This window comes from Neoarius graeffei, chromosome 6 (genome assembly GCF_027579695.1).
Source record: "Neoarius graeffei isolate fNeoGra1 chromosome 6, fNeoGra1.pri, whole genome shotgun sequence".
NCBI classification, from domain to species: domain Eukaryota; kingdom Metazoa; phylum Chordata; class Actinopteri; order Siluriformes; family Ariidae; genus Neoarius; species Neoarius graeffei.
The window spans coordinates 96,262,434-96,284,346 of record NC_083574.1 but is presented as its reverse complement, the minus strand read 5'-3'; the positions used below and the strand labels follow the sequence as shown (position 1 = coordinate 96,284,346).

Below are 21,913 nucleotides of genomic sequence, written 5' to 3'. Positions count from 1 at the left end.
CTAGCCGCTTTATCCTTCTATAGGGTCGCAGGCAAGCTGGAGCCTAGCCCAGCTGACTATGGGCGAAAGGCGGGGTACACCCTGGACAAGTTCCAGGTCATCACAGGGCTGACACATAGACACAGACAACCATTCACACTCACATTCACACCTACGGTCAATTTAGAGTCACCAGTTAACCTAACCTGCATGTCTTTGGACTGTGGGGGAAACCGGAGCACCCGGAGGAAACCCACGCGGACACGGGGAGAACATGCAAACTCCGCACAGAAAGGCCCTCACCGGCCACGGGGCTCGAACCCAGGACCTTCTTGCTGTGAGGCGACAGCGCTAACCACTACACCACCGTGCCGCCAATCTGATGATGTTTTAGGTCATATTTATGCAGAAATATAGAACATTCTAAAGGGTTCACAAACTTTCAAGCACCACTCTATCTATCTGTCTATCTAACATGACTCTAGTCACAGTAAGAATAAGTCTGAATAAGGAAATGTAAAGATGGAAAGAAATGCATAAAAGCATCAAGAAACTCTTATTCAAGATGGTGCCACTGCATTCTCGAGCATTTTGTTTGTCTGGCTATTCAAACCAAACCACTCACACCACAGACGATCTTCTCAACATCAGGCACTTCACTCCAGATAACTTTTCACCGAACTTCACGAACACAGGAAGTTTTCTTAAAGGACTGCCTCTCAGATTTTTCAAGTGTAGGTCATCAAAAGAATTTTCCTGACACCTAATTATTTTTCTTTAGTGACTGAAAGCTACTGAATTCAAATCACAGACTTCGGATTCTCATCTCATCTCATTATCTCTAGCCGCTTTATCCTTCTACAGGGTCGCAGGCGAGCTGGAGCCTATCCCAGCTGACTACGGGCGAAAGGCGGGGTACACCCTGGACAAGTCGCCAGGTCATCACAGGGCTGACACATAGACACAGACAACCAAGACTTCGGATTGTATTAGTTTTTTTAAATAGAACAATTAATGAATTTCTCTCCATGTGGCCCTAAATTCTCCGCTATTTTTTTCCTGCTTCACCATGACCCGATACAAGATACTACATCATGCATGACATCACGTGGTGGGCTTTCCCCGTTCACGCAAGGCATTGTGGGATACAAATTTGAAACAGGAGAGAAAAATGGAGGGCGTGAGTGTGTGAATGAAACGTGAAAGACCGACAGTGACAGAAAGAAAGCGAGAAGAAAAGACGTTATGTTATATATGAAGGAAAGGAAACGCAGGACCAAACTAATAAATATGGGTGCTCAGCGAGCACCTCGGTGTGATCAGCTGTTCGTTTAGCAACAGAATGATGGAGAAGAGGCGGAGCGAGAGGGTTGGCTTTTTTCGAAAAAGGAGAAGAGGCGGAGCAAGAGGGTTGGCTTTTTTCGAAAAAGGAGAAGAGGCGGAGCGAGAGGGTTGGCTTTTTTCGAAAAAGGAGAAGAGGCAGAGCAAGAGGGTTGGCTTTTTTCGAAAAAGGAGAAGAGGCGGAGCGAGAGGGTTGGCTTTTTTCGAAAAAGGAGAAGAGGCGGAGCGAGAGGGTTGGCTTTTTCGAAAAAGGAGAAGAGGCGGAGCAAGAGGGTTGGCTTTTTTCGAAAAAGGAGAAGAGGCGGAGCAAGAGGGTTGGCTTTTTTCGAAAAAGGAGAAGAGGCGGAGCGAGTGGATTAGCTTTTTCTGGAAGAGGAGAAGAGGCGGAGCGAGAGGGTTGGCTTTTTTTGAAAAAGGAGAAGAGGCGGAGCGAGAGGGTTGGCTTTTTTCGAAAAAGGAGAAGAGGCGGAGTGAGAGGGTTGGCTTTTTTCGAAAAAGGAGAAGAGGCGGAGCGAGAGGGTTGGCTTTTTCAAAAAAGGAGAAGAGGCGGAGTGAGTGGATTGGTTTTTCCAGAAGAGGAGAAGAGGCGGAGCGAGTGGATTGGTTTTTCCAGAAGAGGAGAAGAGGCGGAGCGAGAGGGTTGGCTTTTTCCGAAAAAGGAGAAGAGGCGGAGCGAGTAGGTTGGCTTTTTCCGAAAGAGGACAAGAGACAGAGCGAGAGGGTTGGCTTTTTCCAAAAGAGGACAAGAGGTGGAGCGAGTGGGTTGGCTTTTTTTGAAAAAGGAGAAGAGGCGGAGCGAGAGGGTTGACTTTTTCCGGAAGAGAAGAGGCGGAGCGAGTGAGTTGACTTTTTCCGGAAAAGGAGAAGAGGCGGAGCGAGTGGGTTGGCTTTTTCCGGAAGAGGAGAAGAGGCGGAGTGAGTGGATTGGCTTTTTCCGGAAGAGGAAAAGAGGCGGAGCGAGTGGATTGGCTTTTTCCGGAAGAGGAGAAGAGGCGGAGGAGTGGGTTAGCTTTTTCCGGAAGAGGAGAAGAGGCGGAGTGAGTGGATTGGCTTTTTCCGGAAGAGGAAAAGAGGCGGAGCGAGTGGATTGGCTTTTTCCGGAAGAGGAGAAGAGGCAGAGCGAGTGGATTGGCTTTTTCCGGAAGAGGAAAAGAGGCGGAGCGAGTGGATTGGCTTTTTCCGGAAGAGGAGAAGAGGCGGAGTGAGAGGGTTGGCTTTTTCAAAAAAGGAGAAGAGGCGGAGTGAGTGGATTGGTTTTTCCAGAAGAGGAGAAGAGGCGGAGCGAGAAGGTTGGCTTTTTCCGAAAAAGGAGAAGAGGCGGAGCGAGAGGGTTGGCTTTTTCCGAAAAAGGAGAAGAGGCGGAGCGAGTAGGTTGGCTTTTTCCGAAAGAGGACAAGAGGCAGAGCGAGAGGGTTGGCTTTTTCCAAAAGAGGACAAGAGGTGGAGCGAGTGGGTTGGCTTTTTTTGAAAAAGGAGAAGAGGGGGAGCGAGAGGGTTGACTTTTTCCGGAAGAGGAGAAGAGGCGGAGTGAGTGGATTGGCTTTTTCCGGAAGAGGAAAAGAGGCGGAGCAAGTGGATTGGCTTTTTCCGGAAGAGGAGAAGAGGCGGAGCGAGTGGATTGGCTTTTTCCGGAAGAGGAGAAGAGGTGGAGCGAGTGGATTGGCTTTTTCCGGAAGAGGAGAAGAGGCGGAGCGAGTGGATTGGCTTTTTCCGGAAGAGGAGAAGAGGCGGAGCGAGTGGATTGGCTTTTTCCGGAAGAGGAAAAGAGGCGGAGCGAGTGGATTGGCTTTTTCTGGAAGAGGAGAAGAGGCGGAGCGAGAGGGTTGGCTTTTTTTGAAAAAAGAGAAGAGGCGGAGCGAGTGGATTGGCTTTTTCTGGAAGAGGAGAAGAGGCGGAGCGAGAGGGTTGGCTTTTTTTGAAAAAAGAGAAGAGGCGGAGCGAGTTGATTGGCTTTTTCCAGAGGTGGCGCTCTGCTGCTTTACTGGCATCTTCCTTTATTTATTGCTCTATTCAGTCTAAATCAAGCTCTCATTCTCTCTCTTCTGTCTCTCTCTCATCTCTCCTCTCTCTCACTTTTACCTCTCTCTCACCCTCTCCTCTCTCTCTCACTTTTACCTCTCTCTCACTTTTACCCTCTCTCCCCCTCCTCCTCTCTCTCTCCCCCCTCTCCTCTCTCTCACTTTTACCTCTCTCCCCCCTCTCCTCTCCTCTCTCTCTCCCCCTCTCCTCTCTCTCACTTTTACCTCTCTCTCTTCCCCCACCTCTCTCTCTCTCACTTTTACCTCTCTCTCCCCCTCCTCTCCTTCTCCCCCTCTCCTCTCTCTCACTTTTACCTCTCTCTCCCCCTCTCCTCTCTCTCTCCCCCTCTCCTCTCTCTCTCCCCCTCTCCTCTCTCTCACTTTTACCTCTCTCTCTCCCCCCCTCCTCTCTCTCTCTCACTTTTACCTCTCTCTCCCCCCCTCCTCTCTCTCTCCCCTCTCCTCTCTCTCTCCCCCTCTCCTCTCTCTCACTTTTACCTCTCTCTCTCCCCCCCTCCCTCTCTCTCTCTCTCTCTCTCACTTTTACCTCTCTCTCCCCCCTCCTCTCTCTCTCCCCTCTCCTCTCTCTCTCCCCCTCTCCTCTCTCTCACTTTTACCTCTCTCTCTCCCCCCCCTCCTCTCTCTCTCACTTTTACCTCTCTCTCACTTTTACCTCTCTCCCCCTCTCTCCTCTCTCTCTCCCCTTCTCCTCTCTCTCACTTTTACCTCTCTCTCTCCCCCCCCTCCTCTCTCTCTCACTTTTAACCTCTCTCTCCCCCCTCCCTCTCTCTCTCCCCTCTCCTCTCCCCCCCTCTCCTCTCTCTCTCTTTTACCTCTCTCCCCCCTCTCTTTTACCTCTCCTCTCTCGCTCCCCCCTCTCCTCTCTCTCTTACCTCTCCTCTCTCTCCCCCCTCCTCTCTCTGTCTTTTACGTCTTCCCCCCTCTCTCCGGTACTCACGTCTGTAAGTAGAGGACGAGCGAGGCGTTCTGGAGGCCCACCGGGTTGCAGCGCACGGTGTAGTTGATGGTTTGTGCGCTGGTGAAGGCGGGCTGAGCCCACTGCAGGAAACACGGAGGAGGAGCTGTTCGCTCGGGCGAACACATGATGCGGTGGAGGAGGAGGAGGAACCAAACGATCGCGGCACCGCTGTCAACAATAAACAACAACAAACGCTATTACACACCAGGAATAATGCGGATCCACACTGTAGGTTCATATTTCAGCGAGGGTGTAAGGACAGCGCGGTGCGACTTACAGACGCATCCCGGGGTGCTGACGGTGCGATCGGCCTGGTAGCCGTCACCTACGAGGCTGAAAGGCCAGGAGTCTGACGTGGTATTTCTTCCTGGGGTCTGGATTAAAGACAGAACAGGAAACAAACTGCTTTAGTCTGATTTCAGACTCGAACTGAGACAGGGCAGAGGATATCGTGAGCTCTCTCTCTCTCTCTCTGTGTGTGTTCAGCAGCAGAGGTCCCAGGTCAGACCTTATCTGTGCCCTTCTGCCTAGAAATCAAAAGACGTGTGTCTATCACTTAGTCCGGACCTCCGAGCAGAAGAGAACACCCTCCCTACCCCCTTCAAACACACACACACACGGTCACTTCTTTTCTTTCATAGTCCGGTCACAAAGGTTAAAGCAGTGGCCAAAAGATCATGGGAAATAGAGAGAGAGAGAAAGAGAGAGGGAGAGACAGAGAGAGAGGGAGAGAAAGAGAGAGACAGAGAGAGAGAGGGAAAGAAAGAGGGACAGAGAGAGAGAGACAGAGACCGAGGGGGGGATGGGGGGACCGAGAAGGGGGGGGGGAGACTGAGAGAGGGGGAGAGGGGAGAGGGAGAGACAGAGACTGAGAGAGACAGACAGAGAGAGAGGGGGGAGAGAGAGAGAGACTGAGAGAGGGGGAGAGAGAGAGACAGAGAGAGAGGGAGACAGAGAGAGACAGACAGAGAGAGGGGGGAGAGAGAGAGACAGAGAGAGAGAGGGGGAGAGAGAGAGACAGAGATTGAGAGAGGGAAGAGAGATACAGAGAGAGAGAGCAACAGGGAGAGAGAGAGAGACTGAGAGAGGGGAGAGAGAGACAAAGAGAGAGACAGAGAGAGAGGGGGGAGAGAGACAGAGAGAGGGAGAGAGAGAGAGAGAGAGAGACTGAGAGAGGGGGGAGAGAGAGAGAGCGAGACAGAGAGAGAAAGACTGAGAGAGGGGGGAGAGAGAGATACAGAGCGAGAGAGAGCAACAGGGAGAGAGAGAGGGGAGATAGAGAGAGGGAGACAGAGAGAGAGAGCAACAGGGAGAGAGAGAGGGGAGATAGAGAGAGAGGGGAGACAGAGAGAGAGACAGAGAGGAGGGAGAGAGATTGTTAAATTAATGATGTTTAGTAAAGTGGACTGTAATCCTCAGGACAGGGTTTGTCTCATGCAGTACTCAGACTCACCACTAGATGGTGCTGCTAGTGTTAAAGTCCAAAAGCTCGACTCGAGTTGGTTGTACTGTGCATTAATGAGTCAGTTTTCCAGTTTATAAATGTTTCACACAGCCTTATATCATTTTATGCTTTATGTATTCTGCGTTCACTTTTTGGGGAAAAGCATTTCCAAGCAATTTTTAAAAATATACAGTTCCAGAGATGCCTTTATTGAGTTAAAATAAGCAGGACATTAAGATGAACACCACGGTGAAGATATGAAGACCACGTGTGGAGTTTTAAGGTGCACAAACTGGAGGAAGGTTTTTTTTTGTGAGGCAAAATCTGTAGGAGCCGCTGATTAAATCTAACCCTGTAGAGAGAGAAAGTGTGTTCAGGCTAAACACGGAGCTGATTTAGTTTTTAGTTTACTTCACTTCATCAGTTTTTGATTTGGATATAAATATTTTCAATTTCACTGTTTTTAAGAGCAGCTCCGTTTCTCAGATCTTCTCGTGCAGTACTGAATCCTGAAATACAACTAAAAACTGGTTTTAAAGAATTCCTCCAGCTCGGGCTGTTTGTGATTTTTTTAAAAACCCTTTCGCTGTGGGCGAAGTCCAGGAGGGAAACTGGAAGAGGCCGCATGTGTGAATGAAGAAGGGAGCGTGTTCTGGGTTCTAAACCTGAGGAAGCTCTGTGGATCCAGGCAGAGGTCAAAGTTCGAGATCAGATAAATCTCCTATAGAATGTGAGTTCAGGAGCCAACAACACCAGCTAGGGGTCTTTGGGCTCCGAGAGAGAGAGAGAGAGAGAGAGAGAGAGAGAGGATAAAGAGAGCTCTCCATCTCTGAATCCATTTCATACCTTGAAGTGACACTTGCTGACTTTTCTTTAAAATTGTACATTAGTGCGTGTAGTAGAAACTAAAACACAACAACAGGACTCTCTCTGTCCCCACACACACACACACACACACACACACACACACACACTGGCCCGAGGTCACTACACTCACCACACACTGCAATAGGACAACAGGACTGGGTGGGGGCGGGGCTGACATCTGGGCCGTGACCTCTGACATGGAATGAGCAAGCCAAATCCTGCGCTAAAATATTTGTGTGTGTGTGTGTGTGTGTGTGTGTGTGCGCGTGTGTGTGTCAGGATGGAAGAGTGAAAAATACTGAACATCCATGACCCAGTAAAACACACGTGCATGCTGGCTCAGATCTGCGTGAAATCATGCTTTCATTATCACTAATGTAATGCACACACACACACACACACACACACACACGCGCGCGGGGTCAGTGAGCAAACGGAGATGTGTATTGTCCGTCAGTCAACAGCAGGGCAGTAACGCACGCAGATAAGACGACACACACCTTATAATGGACTGTAATGACCTTGTGTGTGCGTGTGTGTGTGTGTGTGCGCGTGTGTGTGTGCGTGTGTGTGTGTGTGCGTGCGTGTGTGTGTGTGTGTGCGTGCCCTTCCTGACAGTAAAGTGAACGGGACCCTGCTTGTTCCTCGGCTCGGCTGCTGGAGGATGTGTGCGCAGCTGACTGAACAGTGGAGTTATGTGTTTCGTTTCTTTCTTTCTGACGCGACTCGTTTCTTCACCTTCACTTTCATTTTTCTCTCAAACCACAAAAGTCTTTCGTTTATTTTAACGCCGACACTGCGAACGGAAAAACCCTTCAGCTACCGGCAACACTCACTCCTGCACCGACTCCATCACCAACACGCAACTCTTCCCTCACCACACTCCTCTCTCTCTCTCACTCTATCCCTCTTTCTCTCACTCTATCTCTCTCTCACGCTATCTGTTCCCTCACCACACTCCTCTCCCTCTCTCTCTCTCTCTGTTCCCTCACCACACTCCTCTCCCTCTCTCTCTCTATCTGTTCCCTCACCACACTCCTCTCTCTCACTCTATCCCTCTCTCTCTCTCTGTTCCCTCACCACACTCCTCTCCCTCTCTCCCTCTCTCTCACTCTATCTGTTCCCTCACCACACTCCTCTCCCTCTCTCACTCTATCCCTCTCTCTCACTCTATCTGTTCCCTCACCACACTCCTCTCTCTCTCACTCTATCCCTCTCTCTCTCGCTCTATCTGTTCCCTCACCACACTCCTCTCTCTCACTCTATCCCTCTCTCTCTCGCTCTATCTGTTCCCTCACCACAGTCCTCTCTCTCACTCTATCCCTCTCTCTCTCGCTCTATCTGTTCCCTCACCACACTCCTCTCCCTCTCTCACTCTATCCCTCTCTCTCACTCTATCTGTTCCCTCACCACACTCCTCTCTCTCTCACTCTATCCCTCTCTCTCTCGCTCTATCTGTTCCCTCACCACACTCCTCTCTCTCACTCTATCCCTCTCTCTCTCGCTCTATCTGTTCCCTCACCACAGTCCTCTCTCTCACTCTATCCCTCTCTCTCTCGCTCTATCTGTTCCCTCACCACACTCCTCTCCCTCTCTCTCTATCTGTTCCCTCACCACACTCCTCTCCCTCTCTCTCTATCTGTTCCCTCACCACACTCCTCTCTCTCTCTCTCTCTCTGTTCCCTCACCACACTCCTCTCTCTCTCTCTCTCTCTCCCTCTCTCTCTCTCTCTATCTGTTCCCTCACCACACTCCACTCTCTCTCTCTCTCTCTCTCACTCACTCTATCCCTCTCTCTCTCTCTCTATCTGTTCCCTCACCACACTCCTCTCTCTCTCTCTCTATCCCTCTCTCTCTCTCTCTATCTGTTCCCTCACCACACTCCTCTCTCTCTCTCACTCTATCTGTTCCCTCACCACACTCCTCTCTCTATCCCTCTCTCTCTCGCTCTATCTGTTCCCTCACCACACTCCTCTCTCTCTCACTCTATCTCTCTCTCTCTCACTCTATCTGTTCCCTCACCACACTCCTCTCTCTCTCTCACTCTATCCCTCTCTCTCTCGCTCTATCTGTTCCCTCACCACACTCCTCTTTCTCTCTCTCGCTCTGTTCCCTCTCTTCTCTCTCTCTATCTGTTCCCTCACCACACTCCTCTCTCTCTCACTCTGTTCCCTCTCTCTTCTCTCTCTCTCTATCTGTTCCCTCACCACACTCCTCTTTCTCTCTCTCTCTGTTCTCACTCTCTCTGTTTTCTCTCTCCACTTTCTGTTCTCTCTCTTTCACTCTCTGTTCCCTCTGTTTTCTCTCTCTCTCTGTTTTCTCTCTCTCTGTTTTCTCTCTCTCTAATTAGCATAACTGTGGAACTGCGTCACACCAAGATGGTGATGCGCGGAAAACATCGTGACTCTGGATCGACCTCGGAGAGGTTTGAGTCGCAGGGATGTAATTTGTGGTTGATATTTGCGAATAGATGCGTGAAACAGACGAATAAATATATCTTTTCTCTGTTCCTGCTTTTGTGTTCTCGTTTCTTTCTCTGTAAGATCAAAACATTAGGTGTAGAACTCCACACTCGCTCCCGGGGACTCGAGCCCATGCATTCTCAGGCTAAGATAGCTAAGCGCTAGCTAGAACGACTTAGTTATCTGTCCAGAATAATGACACGTCATCTCTCTAACCTCGCTCTATCTTTCAGCTGCACTCACTCCGCAGGCTTTCCTTTTCTTTTCCGCTGGATGTAGAGTTGAGTCCGCCATGTTCACCTACGCCGACTTGTTTTGGTTAAAAGTAGGTCAGACACGCCCCACGGTGGTCACGTGATATTGTTGCTCGCTTGCTTCACTGATCTCCGGAATCGTAAAATGCGGGACGCTTTTTATCTCGGCGAAACCTTTACACACAGGATACACGGGGTGTGTGTGGAGCAGCGGAACATCTCGAAACTCCAACAGCAACAGAAATAAAACATTTTACCCAGCATTCAGTCAGAAGGTTTAAGTTTTATACACTGGCTCAGAGCGAAACAGGACGGCAGCCAAATCGCCGAGTCTTTAACGGTGGGCAAATGGCGCGCGAGAGACTTGTTTACGCTCGGAAGGGTCTTCAGCGTTTTAGAAAGCGCTGTTCTCAGGTCAGTGTGAATGAGGCGGCACCGTAAATACACTGCTGTTATTATTATAGCGAAAAGGCTCCACACGCACTGACAGCAGATATGTCACCTTTAACCTGCCCACATCCGCGTGCGTGTTTACACCGCTGACAGTGTGTGTGTGTTTAAATGCCTGACTGACTGCCCATGCGGTGAAATAGTGTGCGCTGGAAATTGCGTGTATGTTTTTCTGTCCCTGTGTGTGTGTGTGTGAGAGAGAGAGAGAGAGAGACATCCCTATGTCTCTGGTTGTTAAAGCTCTCGAGATGACTGTGAGAGACTCCAGCAGCTTTGAAGTGACGCTCCCCCGCTAGTGGCTCACAGCGACCATAAACCCTGCTGTAAATCTTCCACACTGCTCTCTTTCTCCATCTCACCGTCTCTTTCCCCTCCACCCTTCTCTCTCTCTCTCTCTCTCTCTCCAAGAGCATGGATCTCACGCTGACGGGTTCGTTTTTACAAAATAAACCACGTGGATCGTGATTATAAACCATCGCTGGAGTTGACGAATGTGTGATCATTTCAGCATGTGTTCTGTCCGCGTTCAGGACTCGGGCTCGGCGCTTGACTCTCTCACCCCAGCCGAAAATCCGTGAAACTGATCCGAATTGATCTGAATATCAGCTGCTGACCAGCTGCATGACCTCTCTGTTCCTCCACAGATGGCTGCAGCTCCTCCTGCGGCGCATCCCGGGTCCGTCCTCGCTCCGCAAACGTGACGAGATAAAGGGTGACCTTTTGGGGCTGAAGGTTGAGCACACGGCAAATATTCTACACCCCCTTTCCCCCCGTTCTCAGGCCGCTGCAAAGCATCATGGGAGGTCAGAGGCCACTGAGAGAGGTCAGGGATACGGGAGGAGGTGGACACTGAGGAAACTGAGTGGGGGATTTCTGGAGAACAGGAGACGCGTCGGGTTCTGAAAAGAGCCCTTCAATCTATCACCCACTGGCTCTTCTGTCAATAGCGCCGATACCCACAACCCCCCACTCGGACATTGTTCTGCTCAGCCAATAGAATTCGCCTTCGGGGTCGGTGATAAACGGGACAACAGCAAACACAATGGTGTGTTCTGAACACTGACCGGACTGAACTTGTTTTACTTAAAGTGGTAACAAAGAAGAAGAAGAAGAAGAGGTTTCAGATCAAACCAAAAAGCCACAAATGACCAGTAATCAAGTCTGTACTTTTATTTAGTTAATAATTTGGACTGTTAAGTACGGAAGCCGCGACAGGCCCTTCATATAATCTTTTTTAATTCACCTTGTTATCCCGAGATAACGACATAATTAATTCAGGATCTCGAGAAAACAACACAACTAATTCGAGATCTCGAGAAAACACAACAATTATTTGATGATCTCGAGTAAACAGCTAAGAAATGGTTCATTCAGGTGCGCCAAGAGACTTGTGATATGCTGACGTTGGGGCTATTTCTCATTCTGTATAGACGCAACTTTGGTCATTAGAATGTCTGGAATAATCGATCACCTAATAAGGCAATATTTTGATCAGGGGTTGGCACAGGGAGAGATTGCATTAAGTCTTTTAATAAGGCATCATTTCAAAATTAGTCCGCGGCACCTCCGCAGAAGACTGGCCCGGCTTCGTCTCTACCGACGGAGATACAGTGATCCAGCTGAGATCATGAAATAACGGTTTTGTTTTCTCGAGATCCTGAATTCATTATGTCGTTATCTCGGGATAACAAGGTGAATAAAAAAAAGATTATATGAAGGGCCTCTCGCGGCTTCCGTAGTTAAGTTATTCTGAATAATCATTTTTATCCATTACTATGCATTTTTCTCGCTTAACGCCATTATGACCCTAATGAGTCTGGAATCAGTTTTGTGCCAAAATGTTCATACAATACTTTTGAAATATCAAACAAAAACGACAAATCAAAATACAAAAAAAGAAAAAAAAAAAGTCAATTTTTTTAGACTGGCAAACAAATTATTCGTGTAATCGTGCAAAATATCCGTCTATTACTCTTCAGAAACCTTTTATTTTTGTTCCGCGTCTTTCTCAGTTTTGTTTGACGTAATTTATTTTGGTTGCGATTCCAGCTTTCTCGTTTGCGCTCCCTGACTTTTTGCTTGCAGTTTTGGCACAAACTTCCCGTGTGGGTGGGCTGTCCAGGAACGCGTTCCCATTGGCTAACTTGTGTTTGACTGACAGCTACGCTCAGCCATTCCCTACTCGGATTCTGGCGGACTGTTTGACGAGTGACCGATCCATTGACGGTAATCATAGTCGCCACTGAAGTCCACTCGGTCCTTGTTTACCGTCAATGGATCGGTCACTCGTCAAACAGTCCGCCAGAATCCGAGTAGGGAATGGCTGAGCGTAGCTGTCAGTCAAACACAAGTTAGCCAATGGGAACGCGTTCCTGGACAGCCCACCCACACGGGAAGTTTGTGCCAAAACTGCAAGCAAAAAGTCAGGGAGCGCAAACGAGAAAGCTGGAATCGCAACCAAAATAAATTACGCCAAACAAAACTGAGAAAGACGCGGAACAAAAATAAAAGGTTTCTGAAGAGTAATAGACTGATATTTTGCACGATTACACCAATAATTTGTTTGCCAGTCTAAAAAAATTGACTTTTTTTTCTTTTTTTGTATTTTGATTTGTCGTTTTTGTTTGATATTTCAAAAGTATTGTATGAACATTTTGGCACAAAACTGATTCCATAAATGAGAAGTACGAATGGAAAGATGGCACAGAAAATGTACGCAATTTGAATACTTTTCCGTGAAATTCATATGCAAAGGAAGTTTAGTTTTGGAGCCTTTGCCTATTCAGTATAATGTATGGTGGTTTGGATCATGAACTGGAAACGTATCAGATATTAAATCCGATAATAAATGGGAAAGACTGGAATCCCAACTGGAAATGTTTGTATTTTCTTTCCTTAGGACTGATCTTTACAATATGTGTAAAAAAAAAAACCCAGAACGTCATGGACGTAGTCGCTCATCTGTCCTGCCATCAAAACTCAACCAGAACTGAAATGTGACGATGTGAGAGAGACGACCAACCTCTACGACAAACTGCTTACAACAGGAACATCAACGAAGGACTAAATTTTGTTCCCCGACGGAAGATCGACCCAAAACATCCATCAGAACTGAATTCGCATGATCAATGAGAGAGGAGATACAGCTCTAGTCAGAAGGAGTGTGTGAAGTTGACCTGATTACTGATTTGTTAGCAAAAAGTTGACAATACAATGAGCAAGTGCTGTGCAGAAGGTCGAGTTCTTTCAAATCAAACAATCAGAACTGAAATCCATCGAGAACTGATGGAGGGAGGAGACACGATTTAACCGAATAAACAAATTGTTTGCAACAGGAAAATCGACAGGCCAAGTTTTGTTTCTCAAGAGAAGATCGACCCAAAACATCGACCAGAACTGGAATCGGATGAGGAATCAGTTGCCCCTTTTCCACCAAAGCAGTTCCAGGGCTGGTTCGGGGCCAGTGCTTAGTTTGGAACCGGGTTTTCTGTTTCCACTGACAAAGAACTGGCTCTGGGGCCAGAAAAACCGGTTCCAGGCTAGCACCAACTCTCTGCTGGGCCAGAGGAAAGAACCGCTTATGTCAGCGGGGGAGCGGGGTTGTTAAGACCAACAACAATCGCAAGACCGCGAAAGGTCGCCATTTTTAAGCGACGAGAAGCCGCAGCTGTACAAACGCGAAGTCATCCATTATTATTGTTGCTGCTTCTTCTTCTCCGTGTTGTTTTTGCTTCGATGTTCGCGCCAAGGTTTATGCAAACGCAGCGACGTAACTGACGTATACAGCGACGTAATGACGTGGCTCCCCTTAGCACCGCGAGCTATGGAAAAGCAAACTGGTTCTCAGCTGGTTCGCAAGTTGAACAAGTTGTGAACCAGCACCAGCACTGGCCCCGAACCAGCCCTGGAACTGATTTGGTGGAAAAGGGGTAAGAGAGGAGAGACAATTCTAATGAGAGGCCTGGAAAATTCATTAATTTGGGCTGATTAGTAACTCGTTAGCAAAAAAATGTGGTCAAAAACAACGACTGAGTTTTGTGCGGAGTGATGAGTTCTTTCGAACAAAACAACCGGAACGGAACCCTGTGTGGAATCGATGGAGGAGATACGATTTAACGGAACTGAGGATGACGGACAGTGTATCGGTTTTGGTATCAATGTCTGAAAAGAAAAAGTGGTATCATGCCAGCTCTAGAATATTCCCTGTTCCTTCATTCCAACCACCATCCATTGGATAATCTATTCATCCATCCATCCATCATTTCATCCACCCATTCGAGGTGTTGTTTGGTTTGGTTTTACTTCTTGAACTGGCCTTGTGGATCCATCCATCCATCCATCCATCCATCCATGTGTGTTCTTCTTCAGCCTGGTCTTGTAGATGTGATCTACTCCACTCAGCGTACACTACCGGTCAAAAGTTTGGGGTCACCCAGACAGGCAATTTTGTGTTTCCCATGAAAAGTCACACTTTTATTTCCCACCATAAGTTATAAAATGAATAGAAAATATAGTCGAGACATTTTTCTGGCCATTTTGAGCATTTAATCGACCCCACAAACGTGATGCTCCAGAAACTCAATCTGCTCAAAGGAAGGTCAGTTTTATAGCTTCTCTAAAGAGCTCAACTGTTTTCAGCTGTGCTAACATGATTGTACAAGGGTTTTCTAATCATCCATTAGCCTTCTGAGGCAATGAGCAAACACATTGTACCATTAGAACACTGGAGTGAGAGTTGCTGGAAATGGGCCTCTATACACCTATGGAGATATTGCACCAAAAACCACACATTTGCAGCTAGAATAGTCATTTACCACATTAGCAATGTATAGAGTGGATTTCTGATTAGTTTAACCTTCATCCTACCAAGTGGGGTCCATCTGGACCCCGCACCTATATGTTTGTTTGCCATTTTAAAAATATGTGACATACTGCCTCACCGTTTTATGAATTTGTTGGAATTTATGTCTTAATTAAAACACTAAAGCACCGGAAGATCAGCTTTTTGCATTGTGAAGGTATAATTAATTTGTTACTGGGGTCCAACCGGACCCCAGAGTAAAGTTTATCTGTCTTTCATTTTATAATTGAATAGCACACTGAAAGTTAACTTCTTTTATGTTCCATAATGAAACTACCAAGGCATTCCTTCTTGGGGTCTGTGTGGACCCCACTGCTGCAATAAGCACAGGCTGCAAAACAAAAGCCCGAAATTATTTTACAATTACTTTTTTGTTTTAAATTCTGTAAGAAAAGACCTAAGTTGTAATCCAGAATGTTTTACAGCTGCATGAGCTGCAAAAATCATGTATATAATGCCAATTTTTTTGTGGCGCTATAATTTGCTACGTGTATGCTAGTTATTGCAATGTTATTGCATTTATAATACATCATTGATATTCAGCAGTAGTGGATTTTGCTCTTCAATAAAGTTATGTCTGTTTGCTGCATTGAATTGGTTCTTACTGCATTGATTTCAAGGTATTCCCTCCTGGGGTCCATACGGACCCCGCCTGGTAGTTTGTGTATGTAAAATTGTCTGGTAGGATGAAGGTTAAGTGTGTTCTTTATGCCTTGGGCCCTTTAGTGTATTGCTGTTATTAATACAAGATGTTCTGAACAAAACTTATCTGGTGATTTTGTCTTTATAAGCTTTAATTTTAAAGAAAAGTATTGGGGTCCAAACGGACCCCACATGGTAAGATTAAGGTGTAAAATAGCATGGTAGGATGAGGGTTAAAGTGATCTTCATTGAAAAGAACAGTGCTTTTCTCTCAAAAATAAGGACATTTCAAAGTGACCCCAAACTTTTGAACGGTAGCGTAGCTGTTACAGCAGTGTTGGTGTAGTGTGTGCTCACCGAGGCCTCCGATGGTGTGGCGGTTGATGTGGGGTGGTATCTGGATGGGCGGGCTCTCGGGCTGCCTCTCCTCGTGGTAGAAGAGTCGGAACCCCTGAAGGCCGGTGACAGAACTCCCCGCGGCCAAACGCCAGCGCACCGCCACAGTCGTACAGTTCAGGGGCTCCAACTGCAGCTCCGGCGCCAGGGGCACTACACATCGCACGAGAGAGAGACAGAGAGAGAGAGGTGAAATAAGCAATCGCTCTGAGAGTATTAGCTTAAAGGAAATCTTTCAAAAATGTACTGTACTTCCATTTTGTTTACTTTCTGGACTTTCTAACGTTCTGTTTATTCATATTTATACATCCGCTAAACCTCTGCCTGACCTAACCCCACCCACTTTCCCCATCCTTACCCCTCCCACTGAGCACAGCCATTAATACAAAATTTAAACGTGAGCCCAAAATCATTTCAGCTTTAAATGAGTTAAATCAGGTTTAATTTCGCTAACGCTTCCAAAATTAGTTGAAAAGCTAAAAGCACCCGCGTGATGTGTCCGGACTGCACACACCGTGTTGGCCGTACCTGTTTCTCATTTGCGTTAGTTCATTTCTACGTGCCTACTTCACACTTATTTTACTGCCGTGTTTACGGTTTACGACTCTAAAACAGATTTAACAAGGCAAACGTTTCATTTGTGCTGTGAGCTCATAAATAAGTACAACAAAAGCAATAAAGCTGAAGTGAATTTGTTCGGCGGAACCCAGTTCCTTACTGAGCAAACTCGGAGCATTTCATACGCTCAGCACTCTGCTTTTATTGAGCGTTAAACTTTTTTAACTGCTGGGACATCACAGCTCCGTGGGCCTGGACAAAACGACCCTGTTTCAGGGGGATTTTTACTGTTAATGATGGTGATTATAATTCATATGGAGGAACTGGCACAGCGGTTCGAGTAAAGAAAAAAAAGCAAGGCTGAAGAAGGCACCGGGTCGAGGGGATACGTTCTGTCTGTTCTGCTTCTCAGAACTCACGGTGCCTGCAGGCTCGTGTTTTATGATCCGTGACCTTTTCTATGTGCCCCACAGCCAGGGTCAGAGTTCAGCGCAGTAACTAACACAATGCCTTAACAGGACGGTTATAGTAAGCACTTAACATGGAGAGAGAGAGAGAGAGAGAGAGAGAGAGAAAGAGAGGTATACAGACGATGAAAGAGAAAGAACTAGAACTAGATAAATGAGCAAAGAGCAAAAAAGAATGATAAAGAGGAAAAGAAAGATAAACAAGAGGATAGAGAAAGTAAGAGGATTATTAATAATAATAAATATAAATAATAAATAAACATAAATAAATATATAATAATAAGCAATGTTATTCATAACTAATATCATTAATAATAATTATTAATAAGAAGAAACTCAAGAATAATAACAACAATAAATAAATAAAGATATACAAATATAAATTAATAAACAAATATTAATAATAAGTAACATTATTAAGAACTCATAGCATTAATAATAATTAATAAGAAACTCGACAATAATAGCAATAACAATAATAATGACTAATAAATAAATATAAGATATATAAATATGAAAAAGAAAAAACAAATATTAATAAGTAAATATTAATAAGAAGTAATATTATTATAACTAATAGCATTAATAATAATTAATAAGAATAAACTCTACAAAAATAATAATAAATACATATAAGATATATAAATAATAAACAAATACTAATAAGTAAATATTAATAATAAGTAATAATAATAATATTAATAACTAATATCATTAATAATAATAAATAATAGGAAACTCAACAATAACAATTTATTTATGATTTTTGTTAATATTAATGTGTACATATATATATATATATATATATATATATATATATATATATATATATATATATAAATAAGTAATATTATTAATAACTAATATCATTAATAATTAATAATAAGAAACTTAACAACAATAACAATAATTATAAAATATAAATACATATAAGAGATATAAATATAAAAAGAAATACATATTAATTAATTAATATTAATAATAAGTAATTTTATTAATAAGTAATATTATTAATAACTAATATCATTAATAATAATGAATAAGAAGAAACTGAACAACAATAACAATAATTATAAAATATAAATACATATAAGAGATATAAATATAAAAAGAAATACATATTAATTAATTAATATTAATAATAAGTAATATTATTAATAACTAATATCATTAATAATAATAATTAATAAAAGGAAACTCAACAACAACAATAATAATAATAATAATAATAATAATAATAATAATAATTATTATTATTATTATTATTATTATTATTATAGAACTTATTGCCTGGGTTAATGTAACTCACAGAGGAGAACATTTTGTTCTACAGGATTATAATTATACACTATTAAGTCAGAAACTTGTTTGTTAGTATTACTTCAGTTCCATTCCATTTTATTTGTGTATCGCGTCTCACAGCGTTCACTGCCACAAAGCAGCTTTACAGAAATATATCAATTCCGGATATAAATTTTACATTTCTCAATTTATCCCTAACGACTAACCAGAGGTGACGATGGCAAAGAAAAACTCCCTGAGACGACATGAAGAAGAAACCTTGAGAGGAACCAGACTCAAAAGGGAAGGAACCCATCCTCATCTGGGTGATAACAGATCGTGAGATTATAAATAACTCACGTCTATAGCCGTGTGCTATATGGTCAAAACGTGCAACCAGGAAATTCATGGTAGTGCATTTTGTGGACGATATCAACTGTTTACTGACATCACAAAACACTCCAGACTGTGTTCTACCTGTCAGTCAAAAAAAACCAAAAAAAACCATCAGACAATACGGAGAGGCATTCCAGAGCCGAGATCTCATCTCATCTCATTATCTGTAGCCGCTTTATCCTGTTCTACAGGGTCGCAGGCGAGCTGGAGCCTATCCCAGCTGACTACGGGCGAAAGGCGGGGTTCACCCTGGACAAGTCGCCAGGTCATCACAGGGCTGATACATAGACACAGACAACCATTCACACTCACATTCACACCTACGGTCAATTTAGAGTCACCAGTTAACCTAACCTGCATGTCTTTGGACTGTGGGGGAAACCGGAGCACCCGGAGGAAACCCACGCGGACACGGGGAGAACATGCAAACTCCGCACAGAAAGGCCCTCGCCGGCCACGGGGCTCGAACCCGGACCTTCTTGCTGTGAGGCGACAGCGCTAACCACTACACCACCGTGCCGCCCCCAGAGCCGAGATATTTATTATTAAAAACTGTCTCTCCATCCATTGTCTCACAACATTCACTGCCACAAAGCAGCTTTACAGAAATATATCAATTCGTGGATGAAAAAGAAAAGAGTCCGAAAGAGAGCTGATCTACAGACCGAGCCATGCACCAGGCAGAAATGTGGAGAAACCGTCAGCCTCAGAGCTCTCCAAGAACTGAAGAGGAAGAGCTTCGAATCGAAGCGTTTTTATAAACACAGAGAGAGGTTGGAAAATCTCCGAATCACTAAGAACCATCCCAGATAAACATCTCCCTTTCGAAACGCCCTGTTTATCACCAGGACTGTGAGCCACTCCAGAACCTTTTGGTGTTACCTTTTCTGCTGGAGGTCTTGGGGGTCCTGTGGGAGGTCCAGGCGCACGGTTCCCCCCAGCCCATGCTGGTGGAGGCAGCGATCCTGAGAAGGTAGATGGTATCAGGCTGCAGGCCCTCCAGCAGGTACTGGGTTTGGTCTCCTGGCAGCTCCAACTGCGTGGTGGCTCCGTCAGAGCTGGACCGGTACCACAGGCGATACGCTGAGACACGGCCGCGGCTCAGCTTCAGCGCCAACGGCAGCCACGACACCTGGATATCCGTGGGACTGCGGCTGGTGAGGGAGAGCTCTGGGGCACGCAGAGGAACTGAGGATAGAGAGAGAGAGACACTAAGCTTCCCACACGTCGTTTACTGAGATAGCTCCAGAACTACTGGCAATCTAATTCTCACCGTCTTCGAGTGTGTGTTGGATGACGTGGTCGGACATGCGGCTGGCTCCCATTGGCATGTACGCTACAATGTAGAACGTGTAGTTCTGCGCCGGCTCCAGGTCGTCGATGATGTAGCGGGTGGTGTCGTTGCCGATGACAACCTGGTACTCTTCGTTGTTAAGACCTGTTAGATAAAAACATAAACTGCACTGCTGATATACTGATCTATTTTAATCCTAAAGCTTTGTATACCGCTCTGTATAGTGTATAACGTATTGTGAATGACCTTCCCATCGAGGTCAGACTCCCTGACCACCTCTCCCCTGCTTCCCCGCCCACTGTGTAATCACGTAGCGGCCTTGACCAACCCAGGCTGTGTCCCTTTCTCGCCTGGTCACGGTCGCTGTGTGCGGTTGTATGATTGATTTGTTTTCCTTGGCTGTTTGCTGATTGTCAGCACATTACACGAGATATTATTCTGTCGCTTGTTTAATTGGCACTCGAACCTTCTTGTCTAGAAGTTCAGCGCTTCTCGTACCTGAATTTTGGACTCACTGTACGCCGCTCTGCATTGGATAAGAGCGTCTGCTAAATGCCACGGAATCTAAATAATATATAATACATATAATTCTACACACATTCACTGGATATAACTGGCTCTGATTGGCTACTCTACTACTAGGATATCAGCTCATATACCGTACCTACCGTGAGTAGAGATAAACAAAATGGCGGTGTGCGTTGCTGAACCAGCCGAGGACGAAATAAAAACTCTACTTGAAAACAACTCTCCCCCCCCCCCCCCCAAAAAAAAGCAACAAAATATGGAATGAAAGTATTTGATGGTGATAATAATAATAGGTTCGATTTATACAGCGCCTTTCTCAAAACCCAAGGTCGCTTTACAATTATAGACAAAAAAAAGTCCACCAAATAGAGGTGTAGCAGCCACAGTCCCACCAAAAGGCGCACGAAAACAAGTCCCACATCGCCAGCACAGCCGCCGCCAGCAACATCGCTCGGAACACCATGCCATGGATCCACAAAGCCACAACCATGATGTTAAAATGAGCAACGAGCTCACTGCAGTCCATAGCTGGGAGCACAGGCATCACCCACGGCGAACCAAGGCCTGGAGGGAACCGACGCCCAAAACTGGGTCCGGAGCTACACCACCACCGGCGGACAAAAACACTCAAACAAACATCAGACACAGAAAAAAGAAAAAATTAAAATAAAAAAATGAGAAAATAAAATAAAAAAAAGCTCAGGTAAGAACATATCTTTTTTATTTTTCAAGAATTATTATTATTATTATTATTATTATTATCAAGTCTTGGTCTCTAACGAGAGCACAAGAGCAATCCTTGGATGGCACGTACTGTACACCCGCGTGCTCCGCAGAGTGTTCAACGTCAGCTGGCAGGACCATTGGACAAACGACCGCCTGTACGGTTTCCTACCACACCTCTCAAGACGTCTGGCATTGTGCGGCCATGTGTTTCATCACGATCAACCTGCCGCACAAGTTCTCTTGTGGGAGCCTGAGGCTAGAGGTCTGCGCGGGACAGAATTTTCAGTCCCGCTCCCGCCCGCGCCCGCATTGTGCAGTCCCGCTCCCGCCCGCTCCCGCAAAGAATTATGATTTTCAGTCCCGCTCCCGCCTGCCATATTTTGTCCCGCTCCCGCCCGCAAATCCCGCATGATGCAGACGTTTGCGTTATTTCTCACGAAAGTTCTTGTCATTGGCTTGGGGAATTAAACATGCTGAGCTTAGCTGAGCTCTCCACTGACCGATCCTTCACCTAGCGCACGTAGCGAGGGTGCGCGTTGCCAGGCGGCATGCGCAGCTGAGGCTTTACAGAGATACCCATTGTGAGCTTCACTAGAGGAGCTCTGCTCTTCTGCCATGATCGGAGATCTCAAACACGGAAGAGCGGAAAGGAATCGGAAACGTACACAAGATTAGACCACATCCGCAAATTTAGGCATCTTAAAATGTTTCTATTAATGCCAAATAAAATATCCAGCACAAATTATATATGATAGACATAAATTAATAATTTCTCATCTCATCTCATTATCTGTAGCCGCTTTATCCTTCTACAGGGTCGCAGGCGAGCTGGAGCCTATCCCAGCTGACTACGGGCGAAAGGCGGGGTACACCCTGGACAAGTCGCCAGGTCATCACAGGGCTGACACATAGACACAGACAACCATTCACACTCACATTCACACCTACGGTCAATTTAGAGTCACCAGTT

General features: G+C 45.6%; 1 protein-coding gene across 1 annotated transcript in view; it reads right to left on the bottom strand.

Annotated features, from left to right (window-relative positions):
- The window catches only part of prtga (protogenin homolog a (Gallus gallus)), a gene marked incomplete at its 5' end in the record, with an annotated part of 89,675 nt that overhangs the window by 13,042 nt on the left and 54,720 nt on the right, over positions 1–21,913 (bottom strand). Inside the window, 7 exon segments of the mRNA XM_060924492.1 lie at positions 4,297–4,406; positions 4,408–4,511; positions 4,595–4,655; positions 4,657–4,691; positions 15,655–15,846; positions 19,278–19,583; positions 19,669–19,833. Coding sequence (XP_060780475.1) covers positions 4,297–4,406; positions 4,408–4,511; positions 4,595–4,655; positions 4,657–4,691; positions 15,655–15,846; positions 19,278–19,583; positions 19,669–19,833 — 973 coding nt within the window.